This window comes from Phaethon aethereus (genome assembly GCF_964289735.1).
Source record: "Phaethon aethereus genome assembly, contig: HAP1_SCAFFOLD_284, whole genome shotgun sequence".
NCBI classification, from domain to species: domain Eukaryota; kingdom Metazoa; phylum Chordata; class Aves; order Phaethontiformes; family Phaethontidae; genus Phaethon; species Phaethon aethereus.
Window position 1 is genome coordinate 77501 of NW_028114336.1, and position 25000 is coordinate 102500.

At 42.5% G+C, this 25000-nt stretch overlaps 1 protein-coding gene across 1 annotated transcript in view; it reads left to right on the forward strand.

Moving 5' to 3' along the window:
* ZEB2 (zinc finger E-box binding homeobox 2) overlaps window positions 1-25000 on the forward strand; it is a gene marked incomplete at both ends in the record, with an annotated part of 53534 nt that overhangs the window by 26510 nt on the left and 2024 nt on the right. Inside the window, 6 exons of the mRNA XM_082015654.1 lie at window positions 2573-2644; window positions 9008-9196; window positions 9891-10105; window positions 12618-12726; window positions 13557-15526; window positions 17540-17720. Of these exons, the coding sequence (XP_081871780.1) occupies window positions 2573-2644; window positions 9008-9196; window positions 9891-10105; window positions 12618-12726; window positions 13557-15526; window positions 17540-17720 (2736 nt within the window). The remainder of the gene's footprint in view (window positions 1-2572; window positions 2645-9007; window positions 9197-9890; window positions 10106-12617; window positions 12727-13556; window positions 15527-17539; window positions 17721-25000) is intronic.

Here is a 25000-nt window from a genome sequence, read left to right on the forward strand (position 1 = left end):
CCTGGATACAACGCTCTCGATTTATAGAGTTAGGAAGCAGCCCTGTATGTTCATACTTTATATTTTAGCAAATTAATGCTGAGAGGAAGAGAATGCCATGCATATTTTTTTTTTCTTTAAATACAGACGGTGCAATGCAGGGTCACAGCTTGTAGGAAGAGGGCAGGTTTAGGTAAAAAAAAGTCATGTTAACCAAGTGTCGCAATGCTAAAGGATAAATTGTGCAACCATCAGCTAAACGAGAATTAAAATGTACATGAAAAATTGCAGCATGTACTCCGGTGACCTGCACAAAGTGAGAAGCAGAGCAGAGCCTTAGTGAGCGTTTAATAATTTTTGGGAAGCAGCTAGACGCTGTAACTTCTCTTTACCACAGAAGAAAATGACAATGAGGAAGGAAGTGCAGCAGAAATCTTGAACTTTACCACTATTATGCAAAAAAAAAAAAAAAAAAAAAAAGGCAAAAAAAAGCTGTTAACTGTTTTCCCTTTGCTGACTGGGTAGACGTGCCCTCAGATGGAAAACTTCTGATACTTGTGACTCCTTACTACCAGAAATCACATGAGATGATCAGGGAAGAAAATCACAATAACTATATTTATATCTAAGGCTGAACTTCTCAGAAATACTGTACCTTGATTAAAATTTCTGGTAGGCTGCAATAAAAATATCAGATGCGAGACTGGCCCGGCAGATCAATTATCATAATTGACAGCATTTTATTAATACATATTGAACTCTTAAATGTTTTGGACGCAAGATATCCCTGTGAAAATGATCCTTTGAGAGGCAGAATGCCAGATCTGGGAAAAGAATCAAGGCTGGCTTGTCTGCTGTACAGTTTAAACAAATATTTTTCATCTGGTCTGCATATTCTATGCTTTTGTACAAATTTAGCATCTGTTTGTACCTGCATATTTTAACTTAAGAGCTTTCATTAATTTTTTTTTTTTTAAGCTTCAAAGCCATAAACATGTATATTTATACCACAGTATTGTACGCTGGTTGTAAAGCTCTGAATTAAGTCATTCTGTGCTTTAGTTTTGATTAGAATGATACAATTAGAACCTGTTATTCTACCGACTAATTACTTGTAGAATGTGACATCTGAAGAATACTACAAGATTACAAATTTAGGAATGAACTGAGAATGTGCTCTGTTTATATCATTCCCTTATCTTCAGTCAAATCATTGTCATGGAAATGGATTAATACTGGGCCAGTTTCTGTCCTCATCAAAATCTTTCTCACAAAAAATGAGGAATAAGAATTTTAATGCTTCGTGTATCAATAAGATTTTAATAGCGGGCTTTGATCTTCTTGCCAGTCTATCACTTGATTGGCCGAGCAGCATCCATCTTCCTGAATCATCATCGACTTGGGCTCATTTCTGGGAAATTCTCTCTATTTTGGTTGGGGTTTTTTTTTTTTTGTCATTGATGAACCATTTCTGGGTGCCTTTTGACATTTTATTTCTTACAAGCGCAGCTAAGTGAAAGATTAAAGCAGAGTTTTCACTTCAATCTCAAATACTAAATTCTCTCAGTTAAAGGAAAAAAAAGAGAGGTTGTATGTTTGTGCATGTCTTCAAGTAAAGAAAGGCTGGCATTTAGGAGAAGTTGAAAAGGCGAGAAAAAAACACTATGTATATTTATTTTTGCCTGTGAAAACCCTTTGGAGGGTTAAATCTTAACCAGGCTGTATGTGTGAATACCTGTTGCACATGAACTAACAAATTAGCAGCAAGAAACCAAGTTTGACAGGCACTGCGAGGCAGGCTGAAACATCTATGAAAATAAGCGTTCTCCCCAGTGATGGAGCTGCATCCAGCCTCCTCGAAACGCTATTTTAACACACTCCGAACTCCCAGTTTCACGGCAAGTAAACTGATCCATGATAAATACAGAGTAAATAATTCTACACATATCGTGCTCATTTGCATGTGAATTAACCCAATTTATGGCCATAAAGGCAGACTTTGTCAGTGCACGGAGAGTGCACAGAAGACGCAAACAAATCGTACGGGCAGAGAAGAACTGCCCACAGCTGAAAATTTGTCACATTTCTGCACCACTTGATATTAATACATGCTATGCCTCAAATGAGATTAAAATGACGATGACAGCTCAGAAGATCTTGTGTGACGATAAATAGAAATCGAGATACAAGAACTTCTTATATCTCCCTTTTGCATTTGCAGTTTCTTCCAGGTATAGGTCTCACTGTCTGTTGACTGATTATTTCTTTCAAATGCGGGGGGGGGGGAATTAAAAATCCCTTTTTATCACCCGACTGCTTATTAGATTTGATATTGGGAAAAGCCCTTCATTTACTCTGAACAAATAGTTGTTTTCCACCGCTCGCTGTCATGTTTAAAGTAAATAAGTTCTCATCCATCCAGCACTGCTGAACTCATTCAGTCGCCAGAACAAAGCCGTTGTGTAGAGGTCCACAACAGCCCTTTTCTCTCCTTCCCTTAGTGGGATCTTCCCTGTTACCGCAGCGTGTTCCCTAGCTTTGTAAGCATTTCAATACCCTGCAAAAGCTAAAAGTGTCCATGCTTATTTCACAGAAGAAATGAAGGAAGATTATGACACTATGGGGCCTGAAGCCACAATTCAGACCACTGGAAACAACGGTACAGGTAAGGTATTGCGTGATATGAGCATCGCTTTTCTTCCGTATCACGTAGAATTAGCTGCGCACAAAGTGACAAAACGATTTCTTTCGTGTTTTCAGTTTAATAGTTGGGAATTGTTTACGTAATTCTCCCCGTTTTTAATTTTTTTTCCCCAATTTGCTCACAACGGTGTGGCGACAGACTCGTTCAGTGGGAGTGCTTGCTACCCCTCCCGTGGTCTGCAGCACTTCAGCCCCTGACTCCTTTTAAACGGCATCCTTGTGAGCTAATAGTTTTCAGCAGCGTGAGGAGATGTTTTCCCAGTGAGGGCGAATCTCGTACAGTTTAAAGTAACTGGACCAAGATACAGTAGTCTTTTAATGAGAGGGACTGTACAAAGAGCTTGATGATGAGGATCGGGTGCACCCTTCTTGGCAACCCCAGATTCACATGGTGCACAGAGTAAGCTACTTCAGAGACAGAAAACGTCTTTTCAGCAAGACACACATAAACCCCTTACATAGATAGGGAGACACACACACTTTAAATGCATATTTATGAGATTATTATGTTTCTGGCTAATCTTTTTTTTCTTCCCCCCCCCCCCCTTCCCCCTCTTAGAAATCAATACATTTTGCAGAACGAGAAAGGGAACAGAGATATTTAGCAGGCATCATCTTCGAGCCATCTCTTTTTTTCCTGTAGGAGAGCAAAACAGCAAAAGGTTTCTGTTACTGTTTTCTAATCCAAATGAATTCAGGGGTTTATCATGTTCTTTCCAAAGGCCACAGGGTCCCCGTCCATCCTCAGCACAGCTGAACGCCATACATCACCCAATGTCTCTTTTGCATTTTGCCACAATTTGAGATGTTGCAGATAGATAGCCCTGCAACAGTAAGAGTTGGTTAAGTAAGGTAAGGTTAAAACTAAGAGTTTTCTAGTATAACTACTACATTTCTGTGCATTCCATGATGAGATTTAGTTTATAGGTAATGCCCTCAACAAATATTACTGTAAAAGGTGGTACCTAAGTCTTGCAAGGATTTTATTACTCACACTTTCCTAATGTTGGTAACACCCACATAAAACCCCAATGCTCTTATTAAGGAGCACAAGAAATTTACTTTATAATTGTTGAGGGAGAAAACAATAGGAAAATAAAACCATGTCACTGCTTTTTTAATCCGTTAGATTTATTATGCATGAAAGGAAGGTGGCACCGAGGCACAGTTTGTCATTACTTACATACTTAATGATATTGCCATACAGAACTGGATACCTATGTATTTTAAATGCGTTTTTTATTTCCAAGAGATGTTAATAAAGACAAATTGTGCATAGGACTTGGAGAAACGGGACTTTAAAAGTCGTCTGATTCAGAAATAAGACTTGATGGTTATCTGAATTACCATTACCAGAGCCTTTGAGGTCCCCTATCAGTCCATGTGACTTCCTTTGCACATATTTTCCTTACCATAACAGGCCTTGACTCTTTCATACTTGTAATGTGGTCTGCTCGAGACTTTATGTCCTCTTAGCCCCTTCCCTTCCAGTATCTGATGGTCTCTTCTGCCTGCTTGACTTCGGCCTCACGGCATCCCTCTGGGGGCAGGGTGCTGTCAAGCCCCCGCACAGCCCTGCCACTAACTCCGTGTCAGAGCCGCGGGTGTCCTGCCCCTTCTGGAACCAGTTTTCTGGGGAAAAAGATAAAGGTTTCCTCTACCCAGCTTGGTGCACTGCAAACTCGTGCTTTGCATTTAGGTGGCCTGCATTTAAAATGCAAAAGCTGCTCTGGATGTTACACCTGGCGATTCCTTCCCCAAACGTCCTGTGTCCAAATGTCCCAGCCTCCTCTTTCCTCCAGCTGCATTTTCTGCAATGAGTAGCTTGCTCAGATAACCATTACGAGTTGTCTAGTGCTCTTCTGGTGTTTAATTCAAATCTTCTATCACTGAGGCGTTCAGAGCCACCTCCCTCAGTGGAGGCTAATGCCTGGGTAGGTCAGGTAGAACATGTTTCTGCAATGGTTGCAGTCCCCATAGTGTCTTACAAGTGGTATCTGATTATTTAGCCATATTAAATCATCTGAGAAGCTAAATGCCTTTGTCAGTCTTTTCACCTTGAGTGGAAGATGCCAGGTGACTATTAGGAGCTGCAGCATCCTTCACGCAGAGTAAAAACTCCCCTGGCTTGCCTGTTGAGGTGTCCCAGCCATTATTTGAGGAGGAAAGGGAAGAGGTCAGTCCCTGAGCCACTGGAGGTCCTTCCTAGCTAGTCTGGGAAATGTTCAAAGTTTTCTTCTTCAGCCTCACTATAGGCTTTGGGACTGTCTTGAGTGTTTGGCCTCAATTTTTCCCTGCGGGTAGTAGGGGGATTTAATACTGATGTTTAATAAAATAGCTGAGGTGAGGCTGAGACTCGACCCGATGAAAGAAGTTGGATCAATGACTCCATCTTCAGCAAAAGCCATACCACAGTGACCTTCTGGTCTCCAGGAAAGCCGTTTAGGACTTCCTTAGAGATTAACATGGACTCTTCTAGATGGGCCAAGGAGGTCTCTCTCGTTCAATACAACGTGCCTCTCATAGTGCTCCATGGCCTGGGCTGAGTGCAGAGATAGGAGATGCAGCTTCAGACTCATTCACATACATCCAACCACAAAGTTGCTGTAGGTGCGTGCAACAACTATGGTGTATTTTTAGAATCAAATTTGTTGCGGAACGTCATTAATAGAGAAAGAAAACGAAAAGAAAAAGTCTTCATTATTAAATTATTCTGCTATTGTCAGAATGGCCACTTCCCAGTGGTACTTAAAAAAGAAATCTTGTTATCCGTATATTAATCAGCTGCATTTTTATAATGAGCCACGGAGGCTTTATAGTGGAAAAGTAAAAGTGACCATTAGAGTGAAAATTTTAGTCTTTGGTCCTGCTAGATTAATTTGTAAGTATTTCTGGGGATTTCTCAAATGGTTATTTGACAGAATGATGTTTCGCAGAAGGTGTTTTTAAAATGTGAATGAATAAATTCCTATGGTTTATTTTATTGTACCTGTTACGTTTTTTACAAATGGGTTGTTTGCAGAAAATAGATTAACAAATTCCCTGTAAACAAACAGAAGAAATTTCCTGGTTTCGATTACTAACATCTGATGAGCTTCAAGTAAAAATCCCTTAATATAATTTAAAGAAGGGAAAAATAAAACCCTTCAGGGGGAGGAAAACAGAAGTTAGACTTGGCAGGTTGGAGGACAGGCCGTTTTCAGGCTGTAATCTCTGTGTACCAATGGGGGCCTCTCACTTCCTGGCTAATGAAGGCTGTGGTTTTATTAGCTTTGTTTGCGATTAAGGGCAGCTATCACCATCTTGCAGGACGAGTTCCCACACAAAATAACTGGTCTCCCAAGCTCCTTGAACCTCTCTCTCGCTTTATCTTGAAAGGTCCTAAATGCCTCCAAAGATAGCTTTCCTTAATGTGTTTTATTTTTATGTGACACGGCCACATCAGCTTTTGGAGCTGAAAATATTCCTGCTCTCCAGGCTCCAATAATTAATAAAAAAAGACTTTATTTGGTGAGGTCACCCGACGTAGATCTCACTGAAATTCTTGCCTCGCAGGAGGGGATGTGCAATGTGTGTGCAGTGTCAGCCCACGAGGAATCTGGGAACATGACTTTCTGCATGGAAAACAAATTAGGGCAAGAGGGGAGAAGGCTCGCTTCCCCCCAGAAATTGAGAGAGAAACCTAATGGTTGTCAGATGGGTTTTTTAGTAACACTGAGTGAGCTTCCAGCCATGTCTGAATTGTCAGTAACGTCGCGGGTGAGAAACTAGATACACATGGTCACCTTTTGCTATTTATGTTAATCTGCAGTGTTGCAGCACTGGTTGTATTGTTTCAGTTAAGGATCTGTCAGCTTCTCCACTAAATCCCCTTGTTTTTAGGGGTTTATAATGTAGACATAAACATTTGCTTTAGCTCCCGGATTGCATGCACAGATATAGAAGCTAAATAATCCAGAGAATTAGAAAGCCAAGGCCAGTAATATCACAACAGCCCTCCACAACCTGTTGGATCAGCCTCCAGATAGAGTTGGGGTCTGGGAAGGAAGAACGTTGTTTGGGGTCGAGTTTGGGAATGAAGCTCCTAATATTAACTCAAGCCTTGCTCAGTGGCTTGAACCCCCATCCTATAGATGCAGTTGCAAGCTCCAAAACCCACCAGCCTGCCTGGAGTAGGACCCATGGAGACATCCCTTGGAGCCATCCCATCCCTTCCCCTTCCTGCTCCCATCTCTCCTCTCTGGAGAAAAGCTCTCTTTCCTTGTTTAACAGGTAGTGTTTGCTGGGTCTGAATCTGGCAAGAAATAAACTTCTTTTTCTTGGATCTATTGCTAAGCCAGGAGATGGGGTAGCATTAAGCCGGAGGGCGCATGATCTGGCAACAGTTGGAAGATCTAGGCATAGAAAGGGAATGAAAAATCAAGTTTCCAATGTAAAAAGTAATGCCTCAGCTTTGTTCTGATAAAAACAAAGTCAAAAACATAGTCCGATGTTCCTGTGCATGAGGTGTACTTCAGTAACCACCATTTTGTTATATTTCACTCACAGCAACAAAATGGAGGTAAGGTTCTTGGTCTTGTTCTCCATACTCCTGCTCCCCTTCTCTAGAATTTTCTTTTTTTGGGGAGGGAAAAAAAGGAGATATTCTTTCTCCTGTTAATAACAAGTGATAACAGGACCTACAGAAGGACCAAGGGAGGAGCTCTGTGGTGGTGTAGTGATTCCCTACAAAACCGCTGTGATAGGAACAGATGTTTCCTTCCAAAACCAGGGTCCCATGACCTGTGCCATTTGGTCACTGTCACTAAAATACTGCAGAACCCTTGAGAAGCTGCTCAGCTCATACAAAAAATAGGGCATATTTGTCTCAGCTGGAGGATTTGATTTTATCGGCTAAAGGGATGAGGTTTGCATAGACTAATAACTACTTTTATTGATGACGCCGAGATCAGCGCTTCAAATCAGGTACTTTCAGATTTCCAGTTGTGCCTGATTCAGAGGCCACATTTCATTTTGATTGGCAGCATCACCTTGCATTTTTGTAGGAAACTGAGGCAAAGCATTTACCCATTTCTAAACACCAAGGAGCTGGTTAGTCTCTCATTTCCAGTGGTTACAAACCAGCATTACCCTGCAGGGCCATATAAACCCTTTGATTTCCATGAGTTTAGTCCATATTGCTCCCTGGCATCAGTAAGAGCAGAACTGTGCTACTTAATACTTTCTTTTACATGAACTGTGGAATAGTTTATGGCATTGCCTCATTTTCTTATTTCACCTAAGGAGAAATACATTAAAAATGTAATCAATCATAAGCCGTTCTTTTCATTTATGGTCAGTTAAAAACAAGTATCTTCCATTCCCTGCCACTAACTGTGTCTTCCAAGACTTGTTAATAAAAAATAATTAGAGAAATAAAATGATCTGCTCCTTTTTTTCCCTTGGTATAATTATATTAATATTTGTCTATAGCATCCTAGAGTTTTTAGGGTCTTTTCTGTATGCATACATGGAGGAGAAAAGCATATTTTTAGCAACAGGATGTTTTGTGGCTGAGCATATATTATGTTTCATGGACATTGCATAGACAATAAAAAATTGGGTTTACATTTAAGGAAAAGAAGGAAAACTCGTACAGACCGTAAAAGTAGTTTTAGGCTTGGTATCCCTGTCATGGTCTAAAACATGTGGTTCTATTTGTAGAAATCTATGAAGCAATGCTTTGTTTTACACAACCTATTCTCCCATTGTAAGTTAATTTTTCAGGGAGAAGGGGGGAAAAAGAAAAAAAAAAAGGGGAAGATGTTGTGAGCAATTCTCTTCTTGTGCCCACCACGGAAGAGCAGCCTGGGGCAGGACCTCTCGTGGAGGAGAAGTGCTTGCGGTCTTTGGCACCTGCAAGTAGCGCCTCCGATGCGGGGACTGCCTGGGCGTCTGTGGGATCTGGGCGCGGCTGAGCTCAGTCCTGTAGGTCGAGCTGTGTTCATGCCAAAAGCTGTGGGTCCCCCAGGAGCCCCCTGAAGGTTCAGGTTCCATAGATGAAAGATTACCTGCATTACCCAAGTCTCATAAACTCCTCCTGCTGCCCCGTAGAGCCCGTGTTGCTGTTAATTTAACTGCCCGCCCTCACTTCCATCCACACCGGTGGAAAGCCCGCTCTGGTTTTATTAGGAGCTGGAGCGAGACTGATGGGAGCAAGGATCTAGCTGCAGCCCCAGCCTCCTAGCTCCAGCATGAACCCCGGCTGAGCCTGCGATGCGAACCGACCCGAGCTCTCCGGGACAACCCACTCAACCCCCTTTCTTTTCCCCTTCTCTCATTTTAGTGAAGAACGCAAACTGCACGTCGGACTTTGAGGAATATTTTGCCAAAAGGAAACTGGAGGAAGGAGACGGGCATGCAGTCAGCATAGCAGAGTACCTGCAGCGCAGCGACACAGCCATTATTTACCCCGAAGCCCCCGAGGAACTGTCTCGCCTTGGCACTCCAGAGGCCAATGGACAAGAAGAAAATGGTGAGGCCGTAATTCATTTTTAGCCAGTATCTTGACCTCGTGCAGCTGTTGCAATTATAAATGCACTACATGCCTGGGTGTTTACCTTAAAAATTGAAGAACAGCTGCGGCGGCATGGAATTTCATGAGCAAAGATTGGGGCTGTAATTTCAGTGTATTGTGATTTTTTAGTCAGCAAATTTGTATTATTTGGCGGGTGAACCGAAGAGCTGAATTTAAACGGGAGGAAGGCTGCCAGTCTAGTTGGGAATTTGGGAAATTTCAACCGAGTTTTAATGCAATAAAAGAGAGGGTAGCCGACCCACCGCTCTCCGATGCCTTGATAAGTAACTGGAAAAGCATCGGTAGGAAGGATTCACTCAATGGTGTAGGTAACGTAACGAACTGAGGCGGGAATGCGAATTGCTGACGGATCAGGAAAAGTATTTCTTAGTTTTCCAGCCAGCGAGGCCTGCGGGAGGAGCGATGCCCGTAATTCATTCCCTAGCGGGGTCCGGAGCGGGTCCCGCGGGTCTGCCGCGGGCGTGCGCGGGTGCCGGTGCCTCCCGCCGCCGGTTGGAAGCGCCGTCCCTCCCTCTCGGGCAGCAGATTGCGGCGATTCCTCTCATACCATCCCGGGCAATCGGCCCATGAGCTGCCATTGATTTGCTGACCTTTTGGCCTGCCTCTTCCTCCCCCCCGTCCTGGGGCGCAGACCTGCCACCTGGAACTCCAGATGCCTTCGCCCAACTGCTGACCTGCCCCTACTGCGACCGGGGCTACAAGCGCCTGACGTCCCTCAAGGAGCACATCAAGTACCGCCACGAGAAGAACGAGGAGAACTTCTCGTGCCCTCTCTGTAACTACACGTTTGCCTACCGCACCCAGCTCGAGCGGCATATGGTGACACACAAGCCAGGGACAGATCAGGTGGGGGGCTGGTTTTAAGTGATTTCTTTCTGTAATAACCCCTTAGAGAAACGATATTGCTTTGATTGGCAATCATTATTAATTTTTCATGGCATTTTGAAGATGCAGATCTTTTAATGGTAATAGCTTTAATTGAGGTCTAAATGATTTTTTGATGGTCTCTTCTAATATGATTTAATAGTCTTATGTTCACGATCGAATGAGTGTGTTAATTTCTAATTTAGAAATTTTATTTGCACTTTAACTTGACTTTAGTTTCGTTTTTATGTTCCTCAAAAAGTGAATGAAACTGTAGCATTTTAATTATACATTATTAAACATCTCAGCAATTTTAATTCCATTTTTCACCTAGTTTTACTTTGCAGTGTTGCACATAGGAGCTCCAAGACATACTAAAAGATCCGCTCATATTTTTTCATTACTTTTCGAGTAGCCTTTTCAATCCCGTGAAATTATGCGTATTTTGTACCATCGTTTGTTAAACATAATTGCGCGTTTTTAGAATAATTCTTCCTACAGTACATATAGGCTATCATTCGTGATTGTGCCACTAAGACATGCACGCGCTAGAACTGCGACATCGCTATCGTTTGTATAGCCCGGCGGCGTATCTGCAATAAATCAAAGCAGTTTTTTCCTCGATGTGATGCGTGTAATATTATATCAGCGCTGCATTTAAGGAAACGCTTATCGCAGACAGGTGACTGAGCTTCCCCAGTGCTCCTAAACAGCCTGGCGACAGACCTGGGCCACAAAACCCTTGACACACCAGCAGGAAAACTACTCCTGTCCTCACCGGAGAAAAAGCCGTCTTATGGAGGGCTGTAATGGAAACTCAAACGGCGTGGTTAAAACGTAAATAAATAGATGTGTGCGTTGTGTCAAATTATAAAGGCGTTACGTCATATTTATTTTTCTTAAAAACCCGAAAACCACGATCGGCTGTATTTCTCTTGGTAGAGTTTGTCTCAGCGTAAGGTAAATTGGTGAGGCAAACGCGCGTTTCCTAATCGCGCCATTTTTGCAGTTCGCGTTTTTAAGAGAACCGTATCTTTCGCCTGATCTCAAATCAGTATCGATGATCCTGGAGCGGTGCCTCCTATTCTTTCCTTCCCGTGGCTTATCCGGTAGACAAACACATTTTTGCACGTGTATTTTTCCTAACCTGATCCGCCGTAAGGTTCTTTCTTTTGCTTTGTATCATTAAAAACACCGAGGGGGGGAAAAAGCCCCCAACCTCAGCCCGCCTGGATATTTATCCAACGTCAGCGCCTGAAATCTCACATGCGGGAGCGCGCTGGTGCTGGAGCGTTATGAATGGTAGCTTTGGTGTCGAAAAGTCCCCTCATTTGCTCCTGGCATTTACAATTAGTAAATTAAAATGATTGTATCATATTAACAGTGGCACAACTAAAGTTTAGAGTAGTCCTCGGAGGGCGACGGGGGGAGACAAAACAGCTGTTGCTGTTTGTTTATGCAACTCAGCAACATATGAGCGCGGGTCCCTCAATGGCGCGCGGCGGGCTGGGCTCCGCTTGATCTTTGAAGGTTGCTGCTGTTTGAACAAACCTCCCTGTGTCCCATGTAACACCATCTGTCTCGCCAGGAATGTGGGAAGAGGCAGCACACCCTCGCAGTTGTCATACCGTTTCGGCGCTGCCTTTCCCCCCCCCCTTCTTTCTTCTTTTTTTCCCCTTTCCCCCCCTCCGCCCCGCTCCGGCAATAGGCTTTTGTGTCGTGGCCGCCTGCAGAAGGCCGACCTCCTACCTTGAGCATCCAGAGTGGTTGGCTGCACTATCATAAATATTAATAATTATTTTAAATTCCACCCCCCCCCTCCAAATCCAAAGTCATGGGGCTTTTCTAGCTTGTTGCAAAAACGTCGGCTGCCTTTGATTGTATCTTTACGCCACTTTTAACTTTCAACTTTCCCTCGCCCCTTAGAAGAGCACCGGGGGAAAACATGGCACGAAAGGTAGCTCAAGTCTTCCCTGCTGCGCTGTGATTTTAAAAAACATTTCCAGCAGCAGCTCATGCCGAAGATGCAGTCTCTTCTGCTTGATAATGAATTAAATCTTACACGAAATGCCACTGACGACACTGTTTCTGTCTTTCCAACACACGCAGTAAACAGAATTTTTAAACAAGCGGAGTCCCACATGTTCAGAATCTGCTAGGAATATTAAGAGCCACAAATCTTCTTATAAAACAGTTTCTCTCATCGTAAGATACCTCAAAGCAACACATTTCTGATGAGAGACTTAGGAAATAATTCTAAAGCAAATATCGAATGCTCATGTGAAAGTACTTTCTCATTTGTTTCGGTTTACTGCCAACATTTTGATTTTTATTGCAACACTGATGAGACAAATAAATGTACATGCAGACCTTTTGGTCCGCTTGATAAATTCAGAGCCACATTAATTTTGTTTTTGTTTTTAAGCTAGAAATTCATGGTTTCTCTTGCATAAAATTCATGCTGGTATCTTTTTTTTTTTTCTTTTTCTCCCAGCACCAAATGCTGACCCAAGGAGCCGGCAATCGCAAGTTCAAATGCACTGAGTGTGGCAAGGCCTTCAAATATAAACACCATCTGAAGGAACACCTGCGAATTCACAGTGGTGAGTAGCGGAGGTGCTGGTGTGCTCATTTGCATTTTGTTTAATTAGCTGAGTTTTAAAGACTGCTTAAAATTTACACAGTTCTGCTTCTGGCTTCTTGGAGCTACTAAGGTATTTCATAAGTGATATCTGAGTCATCCTCATTTATCATGCTGTTAATACAGTCTTGCTGAAGGATTTGGAAATAGTAAAGCTTCCTGCAAATAATACAGAGTGTTCGTCAGTTTGAGTTCAGAAGCGTTCACTCATTTCTGTGCAGTTGGACCCTGAAGAGTCCGTTATATTTTCCATAACAAAAAGTCCCCCCAAGTGAAATACAGCTCATATTCTCAGATAACGAGTAAGCGCAAAGCATCTCCAATTGAACGACTTGTGCGTTTTGGCTCTCCTGCTTGACGCAGCGCTCGGCACACGAAATGATAACATCAGGACTCAGTTTCTCATACCATGCTCATTTCCAGTGAAAATTCCTTTTTTTTTTTTTTGAAGAAAAAAAAAAAAGAAGAAACAAATCAAATTTTAACAGTCTGGATTTGACTTGACTCCCTTCGCCACAGGGCGCTTACCTGTGACTTGCAATGGTCAGTCTGGAGCCAATCTCACACCTTGGTGGCTGCTGCTGGCTGGAGACCATGGGTCCAAACTGACCTCAAGACCCACAAAAAGAGGAGGGTAAAGCAGTGGTGGTGTGTGGCCATATTCATCGAATTGATACTTTCCTTGTTGTTAGTCGGTGGATACGCAGACAATCAGTTGCGTATCAAATGTGATCGCTTGCAATTATAGCAGCAACAACGATAAATAACATTTGGTTTTAATTATCATTTTAGGTGAAAAACCGTATGAGTGTCCAAACTGCAAGAAACGTTTCTCCCATTCTGGCTCCTACAGCTCGCACATCAGCAGCAAGAAGTGTATTGGTTTAATCTCTGTAAATGGCAGAATGAGAAACAATATCAAGACGGGTTCTTCTCCTAATTCTGTATCTTCCTCTCCTACTAATTCAGCCATTACACAGCTGAGAAACAAGCTGGAGAATGGCAAACCACTTAGTATGTCTGAACAAACAGGCCTACTGAAAATTAAAACAGAACCACTAGATTTCAATGAATATAAGGTTCTTATGGCCTCACATGGGTTTAGTGCAACTAGTCCTTTTATGAATGGTGGACTTGGAGCAACCAGCCCCTTAGGAGTTCATGCTTCTGCTCAAAGTCCAATGCAGCACTTAGGTGTAGGGATGGAAGCACCATTGCTTGGGTTTCCTGCAGTAGGCAGTAATTTAAGTGAGGTGCAGAAGGTCCTACAGATTGTGGACAACACGGTTTCCAGGCAGAAAATGGACTGCAAGGCTGAAGAGATCTCCAAGTTGAAGGTTTACCATATGAAGGATTCATGCTCTCAAGCCGAGGAACAAGGAGTTACCTCCCCCAATATTCCCCCCGTGGGTCTTCCAGTAGTAAGTCATAACGGTGCCACTAAAAGTATTATTGACTATACATTAGAGAAAGTCAATGAAGCCAAAGCTTGCCTCCAGAGCTTAACCACAGACTCGAGGAGGCAGCTCAACAACATCAAAAAAGAGAAGCTGCGAACCCTAATAGACCTGGTAACTGAAGACAAGATGATAGAGAACCATAACGTATCCACTCCATTTTCATGCCAGTTCTGCAAAGAAAGCTTTCCGGGTCCCATTCCGTTGCATCAGCATGAGCGTTACCTGTGTAAAATGAATGAAGAAATCAAGGCAGTCCTTCAGCCTCACGAGAACATGGTTCCCAACAAACCTGGAGTGTTTGATAAGCAAACCCTCTTGCTGTCATCAGTACTTTCTGAGAAAGGAATGACTAGCCCCATCAACCCATACAAGGACCACATGTCTGTACTTAAAGCATATTATGCTATGAATATGGAACCCAACTCTGATGAACTACTGAAAATTTCCATTGCTGTTGGCCTTCCTCAGGAATTTGTGAAGGAATGGTTTGAACAAAGAAAAGTCTACCAGTATTCAAGTTCCAGGTCACCATCACTGGAAAGGGCCAGTGCCAAGGTGGCGCTGGCTGCCACCAACAACACTCCCACTAAAGACTCTTTGTCAGCCAGATCTCCAATAAAGCCTGTGGACTCTATAACTTCACCATCTATAGCTGAACTCCATAACAGTGTTACTAATTGTGATACTCCTCTCAGGCTAACAAAACCTCCTCATTTTACCAATATTAAACCAGTTGATAAATTGGACCACTCTAGGAGCAATACTCCTTCTCCTTTAAATCTTTCTTCCACATCTTCTAAAAACTCCCACAGTAGTTCTTACACTCCAAACAGTTTCTCTTCTGAGGAACTTCAGGCTGAGCCTTTGGACTTGTCTTTACCAAAACAAATGAAGGAACCCAAAAGTATTATAGCCACAAAGAACAAAACAAAATCTAATAGTGTAAATTTAGAACACAACAGTGTTTCTTCATCATCTGAAAACTCAGATGAGCCACTGAACTTGACTTTTATCAAGAAGGAGTTTTCTAATTCAAATAATCTGGATAAAAGCACTAACCCAGTATTTGGTATGAACCCATTTAGTGCCAAACCTTTATACACAACACTTCCACCACAGAGCGCATTTCCCCCAGCCACTTTTATGCCACCAGTCCAGACCAGTATTCCTGGGCTGCGACCATACCCAGGACTAGATCAGATGAGCTTCCTACCACATATGGCCTATACTTACCCAACTGGAGCAGCTACTTTTGCCGATATGCAGCAAAGGAGAAAGTACCAGCGGAAACAAGGATTTCAGGTAAATTGTTGCAATTGTTTTCTTTTGAAAGGATAGAGTTTAGTATTTTGTGGTATGTCCTCTTACAGAAGAAAAAGCCCAAAGCTATATTCAACATTTCCAACAAAATCAGCAGAGTTTACTTTAGTCTGAACTTGCAAAAATGCAATGGAATAGGAAAACAAACTGCGATTACCTTAAGAGTACCTCTACTTGGATTCAGAAGCAGTATCAACACCTTTGAATAGGCATAATGCTTATGGTTTTATTCCATTAAGAGCTCAGTCATTTCTTATTAGAATTGTATCTAAATAATAGTAATAATAATAGTGTCCATGAAAAATCCTATCCTGCAGAAAAAAAATAGGGAAACTGATCTCTGCAGGGCATAACTACATTTCACCCTGGGGAAAAGGAGCAGTGGGAGACCGCTTGGGAATCACCCCCACGCTTGGATGCAAAGCTGTAGCCCTCTAAGCAGCAGTCCGCATGGCCTTGTAGCAGCTCTGTCCCATTGAAAGCCCTCAAAACTTCCTTCCTCATGTTTTTTGGGGGATTGTTCACCCACCATGCATGGGAAAGGCGTTCCCTCTTCTCATGAATGTCTGAGGGATGAGAAATGTTGACGTGTTGCTCCACCATAGCTCCTTCCTTCAGCCCACCTACTGCCCTTCCCAGACTACCAGTCCTCTAATCCTGCCAGTCATCTGGAACAGCTTTGAAAAAAATGGGAGATTAGATGAAATTATTTGGAGAGGTAGCAGCTAGGGCGCTTAATCGCAGACAAAGTCTTTCCCTGGACACGTAATCTGGGTCAGCACTTCTTCATGCCTGGGTACAACCTTTAATCCTTTTCTCAGGCCGTCCCAGAGTCAATGCATGAGGAGTAAAAGATTTCGCCGCTTGCGTGCCTACAGCAAAGGGCTGCTCTACAGAAGTCACGTACTTTTATAGCTTTTTGCTGGGTGTATTCAGATACAATGTACAGAGTTTACTTAAATGAGATTAACTGATTATAGATTAATAATTTTTTTTTACATTTGCGCATGTTCCCCTATGTCCTATTATGGTCTATTAGTAATTTTACTGACCAGTAAATGTTTTATAGTTTCAAATGTGAAAATCAGGTATGGTTTTACATTACAGGCTGTAATCCCTCTTTGCACAATAGGAGCATAAATAGCACTGCACCTCCATAACAGCTGTTCCACTATTCCAATTTACAGTACATCTGCCCTCTTTGTAAATGTATTTAAGCCTATTTAATCTTCTCTAATATTAATTAGTGCAAACCTAGTCTAAGAAAACCGAACTGTGTGATAGCAAATGGAAACGTACGTTATCATGCAAGTTTGCACTCTCTTTGGATCAAGACAAAATAAATATCAAGAAATTTAATAATTTACTGATCCACATTCATTATTGCTTAATGCTGAAGGCTGTTTTAACATAGATAGAACATTGATAAAAAGTGTTATTAATATTCCCTATTTCAAATTACAAAATTAAATATAAAAATATAGCTTGAGGCCTTTAGTCGGGAGACATACATTTAAATGGATTGCATAATAATAACATTTGTACCTAAATATAAAATTCAATTAAAACCTTTCTACAGATACAGAATATATCCAAGTTTCAGCGTTTTGAAAGGAACAATTTCTTAGCTGTTGCTTACACTCATCCCTGTATAACATTACAATAGCTCTTCCCATCCATGAAGAGCCTCCCCTTTGCATTTTCCACTCCTCAAAAATACTCTAGTGCCAATATGATAAATACCGTCCACTTGTGTAAATCATGTTATCGCAGAGTGCTCAAAACCAGAAAGCTGGTTCAAGGCAGAGAAATAGCAGGCTCTTCATTACTTCCAGAGTTCCCATCAGCTGTGGTTTCATTACCAATAGGTTCCTAAGATAAAAGGGACCACCATCCTAGAGCAGAATTTATTTTAACTTTTCTGGGGTGGTTGGTTCCTCCATGGGAAGGAGCAGTGGTAGAAGTGGGTGTTGCTGACGGGTGGTTCCCTCGCAGGGAGAATTGCTTGATGGAACCCCAGACTACATGTCCGGCCTTGATGACATGACGGACTCCGACTCCTGTCTGTCCCGAAAGAAGATCAAGAAGACAGAAAGTGGCATGTACGCGTGTGACTTATGTGACAAGACATTCCAGAAGAGCAGTTCCCTGCTGCGACACAAATATGAGCACACAGGTAGGGTGGCCGCGCACGCCGAGGTATTTCATGAGTACACTTGTGCAATGAATGGCTCAGCAGATGCTGATGCTTTCGACAGGGAAGAAATAATATCTTTTGCTCGGTTCAACTTATTTTGAATTTTTTTTAAATGATTACTGCTTGCAGAAGAACTGTTGGATGTGATGGGGTGAATCTTGGCAGGTGCTAGTTGAGCTCATGTCATGCTGAGCGTGGTGCCAATAGTGGCGCTCAGCACCTTTCAGGACAAGCCCCCTTCAAATAAGGCAGGCCCTAGCCCTCGGAAAGAACTGCAACTTGGTCAACACAAAGGCTGGCACAGGAAGGAAGAGTGACAGTGTATTTCTTGTTTCTTAGACACTATCTGACACCGTACCGTTAAATCCAATAAAAAAACTTCCACTGACGTTAGCAGCGCAAGAGCTGGCTCTGGCTGAATTATCTGAAAGTCAACAGCTCATAGGGGTTGCTCTCACTGTGATTTTGCACGCCAGCAGCGCAGGCAGGTTGCATTTCATTTTTTCACTTCTCAGTTAATGCTGAGGGAACGTTTCCTCCTTTCCCGAGCAGGAACTGATTTTTGTCTAGTTCAAGGAAGCTTGCCAAAGCTCACCGCCGATTGTCAGCTTAAAAAATAGTTTGGTTTGAAAAAGACCCTCCATCACACCTATGCTGGCCGTGGTTCCTGTTGCAGGCAGTGCTCTCTTCCCCGCTGTCAGCCAGGACAGGCATGAGCCCGGAGGTGGGGAGCTCTCCAAGGGGGACGCATCGGCTCTGCATGTTTCAGTTAGGGGAAAACAGGACCAGAGCTCCCCAAATAATAGAGATATCAAGTTATGTTAGACAAAGGGAATGTGAATTTTCATGTGAATTATTGTGCAGCAGGACATAAACCAAACTCCAACTTCCTAGAGTTAGAAAAAGCTTACTCAGGAGGAAACTTTCCTTAACTTTGAAAGCTGAGTCCCACTTCAGGAAATGAAGCAAGTCACATCATCCTTCAATCTCACCATGTGACAGTAAAAAACTTATACCTCTCTATTAATACATCTTCCAGGCCGCACATAACCATTTGGCATTTCACATATGAAAAATTTACAATTCAGAAGTGGACTGGGCCTTTAAAAAAAACCTCTTTGTTATTTTTCCTTCTTATGCTTTTCTTCCAAATCTTAAGCTAATCCCACACAGGAAAATAAAAAAGGAAGTTAAAATACATGTGGGATTAGGAAAGAAAATTAAAAGCACCATTTTGGACTAGATCAGCCAGCTCATTGGTGGCATGTGCTTCACACTACATTATTCAGATCAAATTGTTTATTCAGTAGAAGAAGCTTTGAAGGCTTTACGTCCCTGCACCTTTCCTCTCCTGAATGATTTTATTACAGCCATCTGCAAACATTATGGTTTACTACACTACTACCGTAAAGCTCTTATGTTAGAACTGGTCTTCATATATATCGGGATCTGGACATATGGTTGAATCCCATAAAGTTGGTAGTCCATAAGGTCGACAGACATATGGTTGAAAAGGCTGAAAATTTGACAAGCTGAAATGTGTGCAATCACCTTGATTTGCAAAATAAACTGCATTTGTAAAAGCAAAAATATGTTCTGGTCCTTAAGTAGCACAGGAACCTATTGCCTAGGAAAATACAACACATCTGCGGCATAGGGACTTTTCTCCTTCTTCTTTGCCCTGTCCCTTTCGGCTTCTCAGCTCTACATCCATCAGTTTTATGGGACTCAGCCTTATGATCCAGAACATGTATGTGGTGTCATATTTAATACACTAGAACTACAGCACATCATCAAGCTCGAGCGTGGCATTTAGAGGCAGGAAGGATGGTCTTGTGGCAAAGGCACAGGCGCTGAGGCTGAGCGCATCGCGCTCTTTTCTGCCTTGCCACAGACTTCCTCTGCGAATTTCAGCAAATTGCTTCATCTTTCTCTCACCTTCGCCCATCTCTGAAATAGAGGGAAACGATACCAGCCCGCCTCTTTGGGGTGTTGTAAATCTTAATTCATGCAGGCTGAAATCCTGCGATGGAACTTGTTATATAAAGTGTGAAGTATTATTAAGGACGTGTTTGCTTTGATGGAGCCTCAGCGCATCATGCTAACGTTAGATAGAGGTGGTTGGGAGCTCTGAAGACCTTGGCTGGGCTAGCCTCCATAACTCATTCACAGCCTTCAGGAGGCACACTGCACTGGGACTTTGGCTAATGGCTTAGCACGCATCTGAAGGGAATTTCAAATTAATTTGTTAGTTTTGGAAAAAGCTTGTAATTGCGTTAAAAGCATAGATGCGAAACCGCAGTCTGTGTTCAGTGGAAGGAACCGAACCAAGAGTAACATCATCTTCTGCATTCGGGGGTCATCGTAAGAGTAGGCCCAGATTTTTCAATCAACTTCTTGAAACATAAAAAGAGAAAAAAAGGTGCTTTTCTGAGTGTGTTGCTCTTTTCTGACCAGCTGATCTCGATCCGTTGTTAACTTCATTAAAAACATATTTTAGGAGGAATTGGAACACTTCCTGTCTTTCCTGGAGAAGCACAAATAGTGGATGTTGTTTATACTGGTGTCCTTTTTCCTATGTAAAGAAATCTCTGTGCTTTTTTAGGTCTTTTTTCTGACATTTGAACAATCAAATTTTTATTTGTCCCCACTTCTCGTGGTCCATATACCTATTGCAACCAATGCTAGAACGAGGATTAAAAGAGTCAGAGAGAGGCCATGTTCCTGCTTTGCAACCCCTAAAGATTTACCCCAGAGAAGTTACCTGGAGCAAAAAATAACACTGATCGGTAAAACTACATGAGCCGCCTTAATCATGCACTTACACCAACCGTTGTGAAGGAGGAAACAGGAATGTGGTAGGTATTGCGGTGAAACTGAGTTTCCCTGCCAGGGCAAGAAGAAGAATGGGATTTGGCTGGTTCTTTGCGTCAACCCAAGAATTTTTGGTAGGACCATGTGGCCGCAGATCAAGGAGCTCTGAGATTACCTCTGTACGCCGTGCCTGCCACAGCTTAAGCACAGTAGAAGAAGCTGCCCAAATTTCACAATCCATATTTTTTAATTTACGCAGTATTAGTGGCATTTTGCAATAGCTTCTAGCTTTCTGCGGAGAAGGAAAATCTACTGCATTACTGCAATGAATGAATTGCATTAGTTCTGGCAGATCTGAAATTTAGTGTAGAGGCCACTGGTTGCTACAGGACCGAATTCTGCCAAGTTAGTTTTGGGATGCCATTTAATTTTAAGAGAAGTTATATGTGCATTTTAGAGTTTGAGCTTCACAAGATGGTATTTCCTTAAGACCAGAGGGTATAGCACTGTAATTAGGGTGCAGAGCATGGCAGGTAGCACAGGAATCCAGTGCTCACTTTATTTTTCTGTGGAGACAGGAAAACGAACCCATCCTAACTTTAGTCAGGCTGAAATCAGTTGAGCAGATACTGCATGTGTCTAATCTCAGATTTCTCTAAACCGCTTAGCATAAGGTTTGAGACGTTTTCCTTACTAAAGGCAAAGAAGATGGTTGCCTTCATGGCAAAGCATCGGTGCCTTTTGGTGAGCAAAAAAATCTTTGCATTGCAGATAAAGAGGGAAAGCAGCAGTGGGTAAGGGAGGGAGACAGCAAGCGAAATGGAGCACCTAGAAAAAGAGAAATCCTGGCTCCTGGGTAGCAATTCAGGCCCCCTTGGTTATCAACGCTGCGTTGGGCTGATTCAAGAGTAAGGTGAAGGTTAACGTTTGTTCTGCCGTCATCAACGCCCATGTCTGCTACACACCAGCTTTATCGTAGCTTCGCAAGGAAACTTGCAGCGTGCCTGCTCTGCAACAAAAGCTGGAAACAGTTTTTCAGAATCCTACCTAGAAATTTTAAATCCTTTCATTGTTGTTCTATATTACATCATATTCTATTTTATTACTTGTGTGGGCTGTCGAGGGCCTCATAGCTGTGCTAGTGCTTTCATCCTTTCCTTTTCCACTGTATATTTTATTAAGACCTCTTTTTTATTTTTGTAGCTTTCATGCTGATGCAAGCACTAGTTTTATTTCCAGATTGATTCTGTAAACTAAATATTGTTCTTGAGCCTGGTAGCAAATCTGGCTAGTATTTTGAATTCCCAGCTCAGGAGTTTTCTTTATTTAGAGCTTGATTCATAAAAAATTTACATGCTATTTAAAGGTTATTTTTTCTTGCTTTACTCTGATACAAGTTTAGAATTCCCCATTTTACACTCAAATAAAAAAAAAAGGATACATTCAGCGCTTGTGAAATTTGTTCTGTAGACAAGGTCTCCTATTCAAAACGGAACAGGTGCAGCTTGGGCAATTATATATAAATTGCATTTATTTTGCACCTTTGACCGCTTCGCTGTGCTCTGGCCACTAACGCATCTCCACCGGGACTACATCTAACATCCAACCCCCCAAGCAGCTTCAAAAGAACTGCCTTTAAAGAATAAAAACAAACTGTCACAAAAATGTTTCCTTCTTTCCTCCAAAGAGTGGGATTCCTGTTTGCCCCCCTCCCATAGAAAGAAGACCCGCTTGCCTTAGGCAAAGGATGGGTGATATTTAGTCTGGGACCAGTGACAGCTTATGATCTGATGTCTTATGACTTTTACACCACTGCAAATGGGAAACGCATAGCATTTCAGTCAAAGACTTGTAGCCCAGGAAGATTGAGAGATACTTACTGTTAGAGATTTTTGTTGTTGTTGTTTTGTTTTAACAGAAATGCAATTTTAGAGACTTTGAAAACAGATTAGTTATAATTTCCCCTCTGTAAATTGAGCGCAGGCCCCCGTGGGAACCTCTTTTTGCAGATGGTGGAATAAAAAAACCAGCCCAAACACTTCCTTTAGATACTGGAGAGAGCTTTATCATTTAGTTTCACTGCGAAATGTGGCACCTACATCAGGCATCGCCTGACGACACACGAGTGTTTCGTGAGCCCTCCTTTGAGCTGCCTCGGGTCCCTCTCTCCTAGGCCCATCCCCCAGGGATGACACACGTCATCTCAGATGGGTAAAACCTGGAGGGTGGGATGTTCAAATCTGCTTCCTTTCAACCCATCCACTCCACCGATATTACGACACTGCATGGCGATGCCCTTGCTGTGTGTTAGCTAAATAGCTGATAAAGCAGCCAGGACTACCTACACTTGTAGGTTCTCCCCATCCACCTACACTTGTAGGTTCTCCCCATCCACCTACAGTTGTAGACTTACTCCCATCCACCTATGATTGTAGAATTATCCCTGTCCCCAGTGTAAAATACCTTACCTCAGCTTTATTTTATGGCCTACTAATGCATTGTAGGGATTAGGCACTCCTTTTAAATGGCTGAAATACTGGATTTTGCACATGGGAAAAGAAAAAATAATTCTTCTGCAAATGTTCGGAAACCCGATACATTTGAAAACATATTTCAATTAGTGTTTTAACAGCTGCGTGCTGCGCGCTGCTAAGGTATGTTGTGTGGTGTCTGAACAAAGAACTTTGCTCAAGCTGTCATGTTCCCTTAGATCAAAACTGAGTTCTTGATATGGATGTGGTAGACTAAATAGCTCTAGTATAGCCGTTTTAGTAATAATATAAATTCGTATGAAAATATGAAGTATTTAAATCTTCTAATTTCTAAATTAATTTATACAATATGGATGATTCCCTGCCAGGCTACCTCTGTGCTGGCAGGGGGAGGCCCCAGGTAGCGCAAGCAGGGCTGAACAAACGCCGTGTGCACGGGATGAACAAAGCAGGCACAGACTGAGGGATGAGCACATCGCCCAGCCTTGGGCAACAGTGGGTGGAGGCAACTCTGGATGAGAAGCAGTGGAGGTGGTTGGCTTCTTTTTGAGAAGAGGAGAAGTACTCCATGGAGCACAGCTTGAAGAGGAGGGAAATGTGGGGTAAGAAGTGGGTAGTGGGCCTCAAACGCAGTGTCCATCAAAAACTCAGGAAATCTGAAGTGACGGAGAAGCAGCAGTGTTGTGGAGAAGTGGAACAAGGCAAGGGCTGGGCTTGATGATGTTAAGGAAAAGTAAGTCAGAGGGGGGGACTGAGACACTGTGGGCAGAAGTTCAGTGAGGAGAAGGCAGGGATGCAGGCAAGCGTATTTGGCACATCCAGCTGGGTGGTTGGTAGCGTTGGGAAAGCTCCCACCTCAACCCGTGAGGGTTTTCTTCTGGCAGCGCTGGGGTTTGAGGGGTGCTTAGGTTGAGAGTGCTGTGGGATTTTAAGTTAATTTGAGTAAGTGACTTGATCGTGCTAAAATCTCCTGAGATAAGACTGTGGGATTTCCCCATTGTGGCAAAACTCGCGCCCCGAATCACAGGTAGCTGCCTCCCGGCTCTGGATTTGGTGGTCAGGGCTGGAGGTTCAAAGCCAAAGAACACGTACAACTCAAAGAGTTTTCTTCAAGCTTGCCTTTTAACCAGCAGGTTAAATTGGCAGAAATGCCTGTTTAGGAAACAGATCATAAAAGCAATACTGCTATAATTCAATATATCAAGCTTGAATTTTCAATTTTACCGTAAAGGGAAATAAAAAAAAGAAACCCTGTATGTGTGCAAGCTTAGGAAACTCTCATACAAAGAAATGTAGTCTGAGTCCCAATTTCCAGGCATCCACTAATTTCCCTGTCACTTGGATTATTCTATCTGTGGTTTCTCCTGTATTTTCCTTCCTGCCAGATCTCCCCTTCATTTCATAACATACAATTTTTGGCTTTCTTGAGTATTCGTTAATCACACCTTATTAAATGTGAACTTTCACAGTGGGACTTGAAGGTAGCTGTGACTAGATCGAGCAAAAAAATTAGCATATTCCTGGGTATTCATTCTTAGCAACTTTGCTATGGAAGTGAAATATTTTTTTATGCCTGATTTTCCCTGCTCTCGAGTCCCGGCAGTGACTGCAGGGGAAAAGAAAGCAGATCAGGTTCATAAAGGAGCAACTTAAATTTTCCTGGAAGTTGAGATCTTTCAGTGACCTGAAAATTTTTTTTTTTTCCTGCTGGATTTCCTTCCGTGCCGGTGCTGCCAAGCGATGGTCTCCCATCTTCCGGGCAGTTCGCTCTCAGCTGGGGTTTTCTCACCTACCCTTCATCGTACTCTCCCTCTCCCTGCTCTTGCTTCTTTAAGAATTAATGAAATACCATACTTTTACAACTGACAGGATGGGAGGGCTCTGGTCTGAAGTTTATTCCTGTTCTGGTCACATGCCACATTAGCTAAGTATGATAAACACGCCTGAGGAATC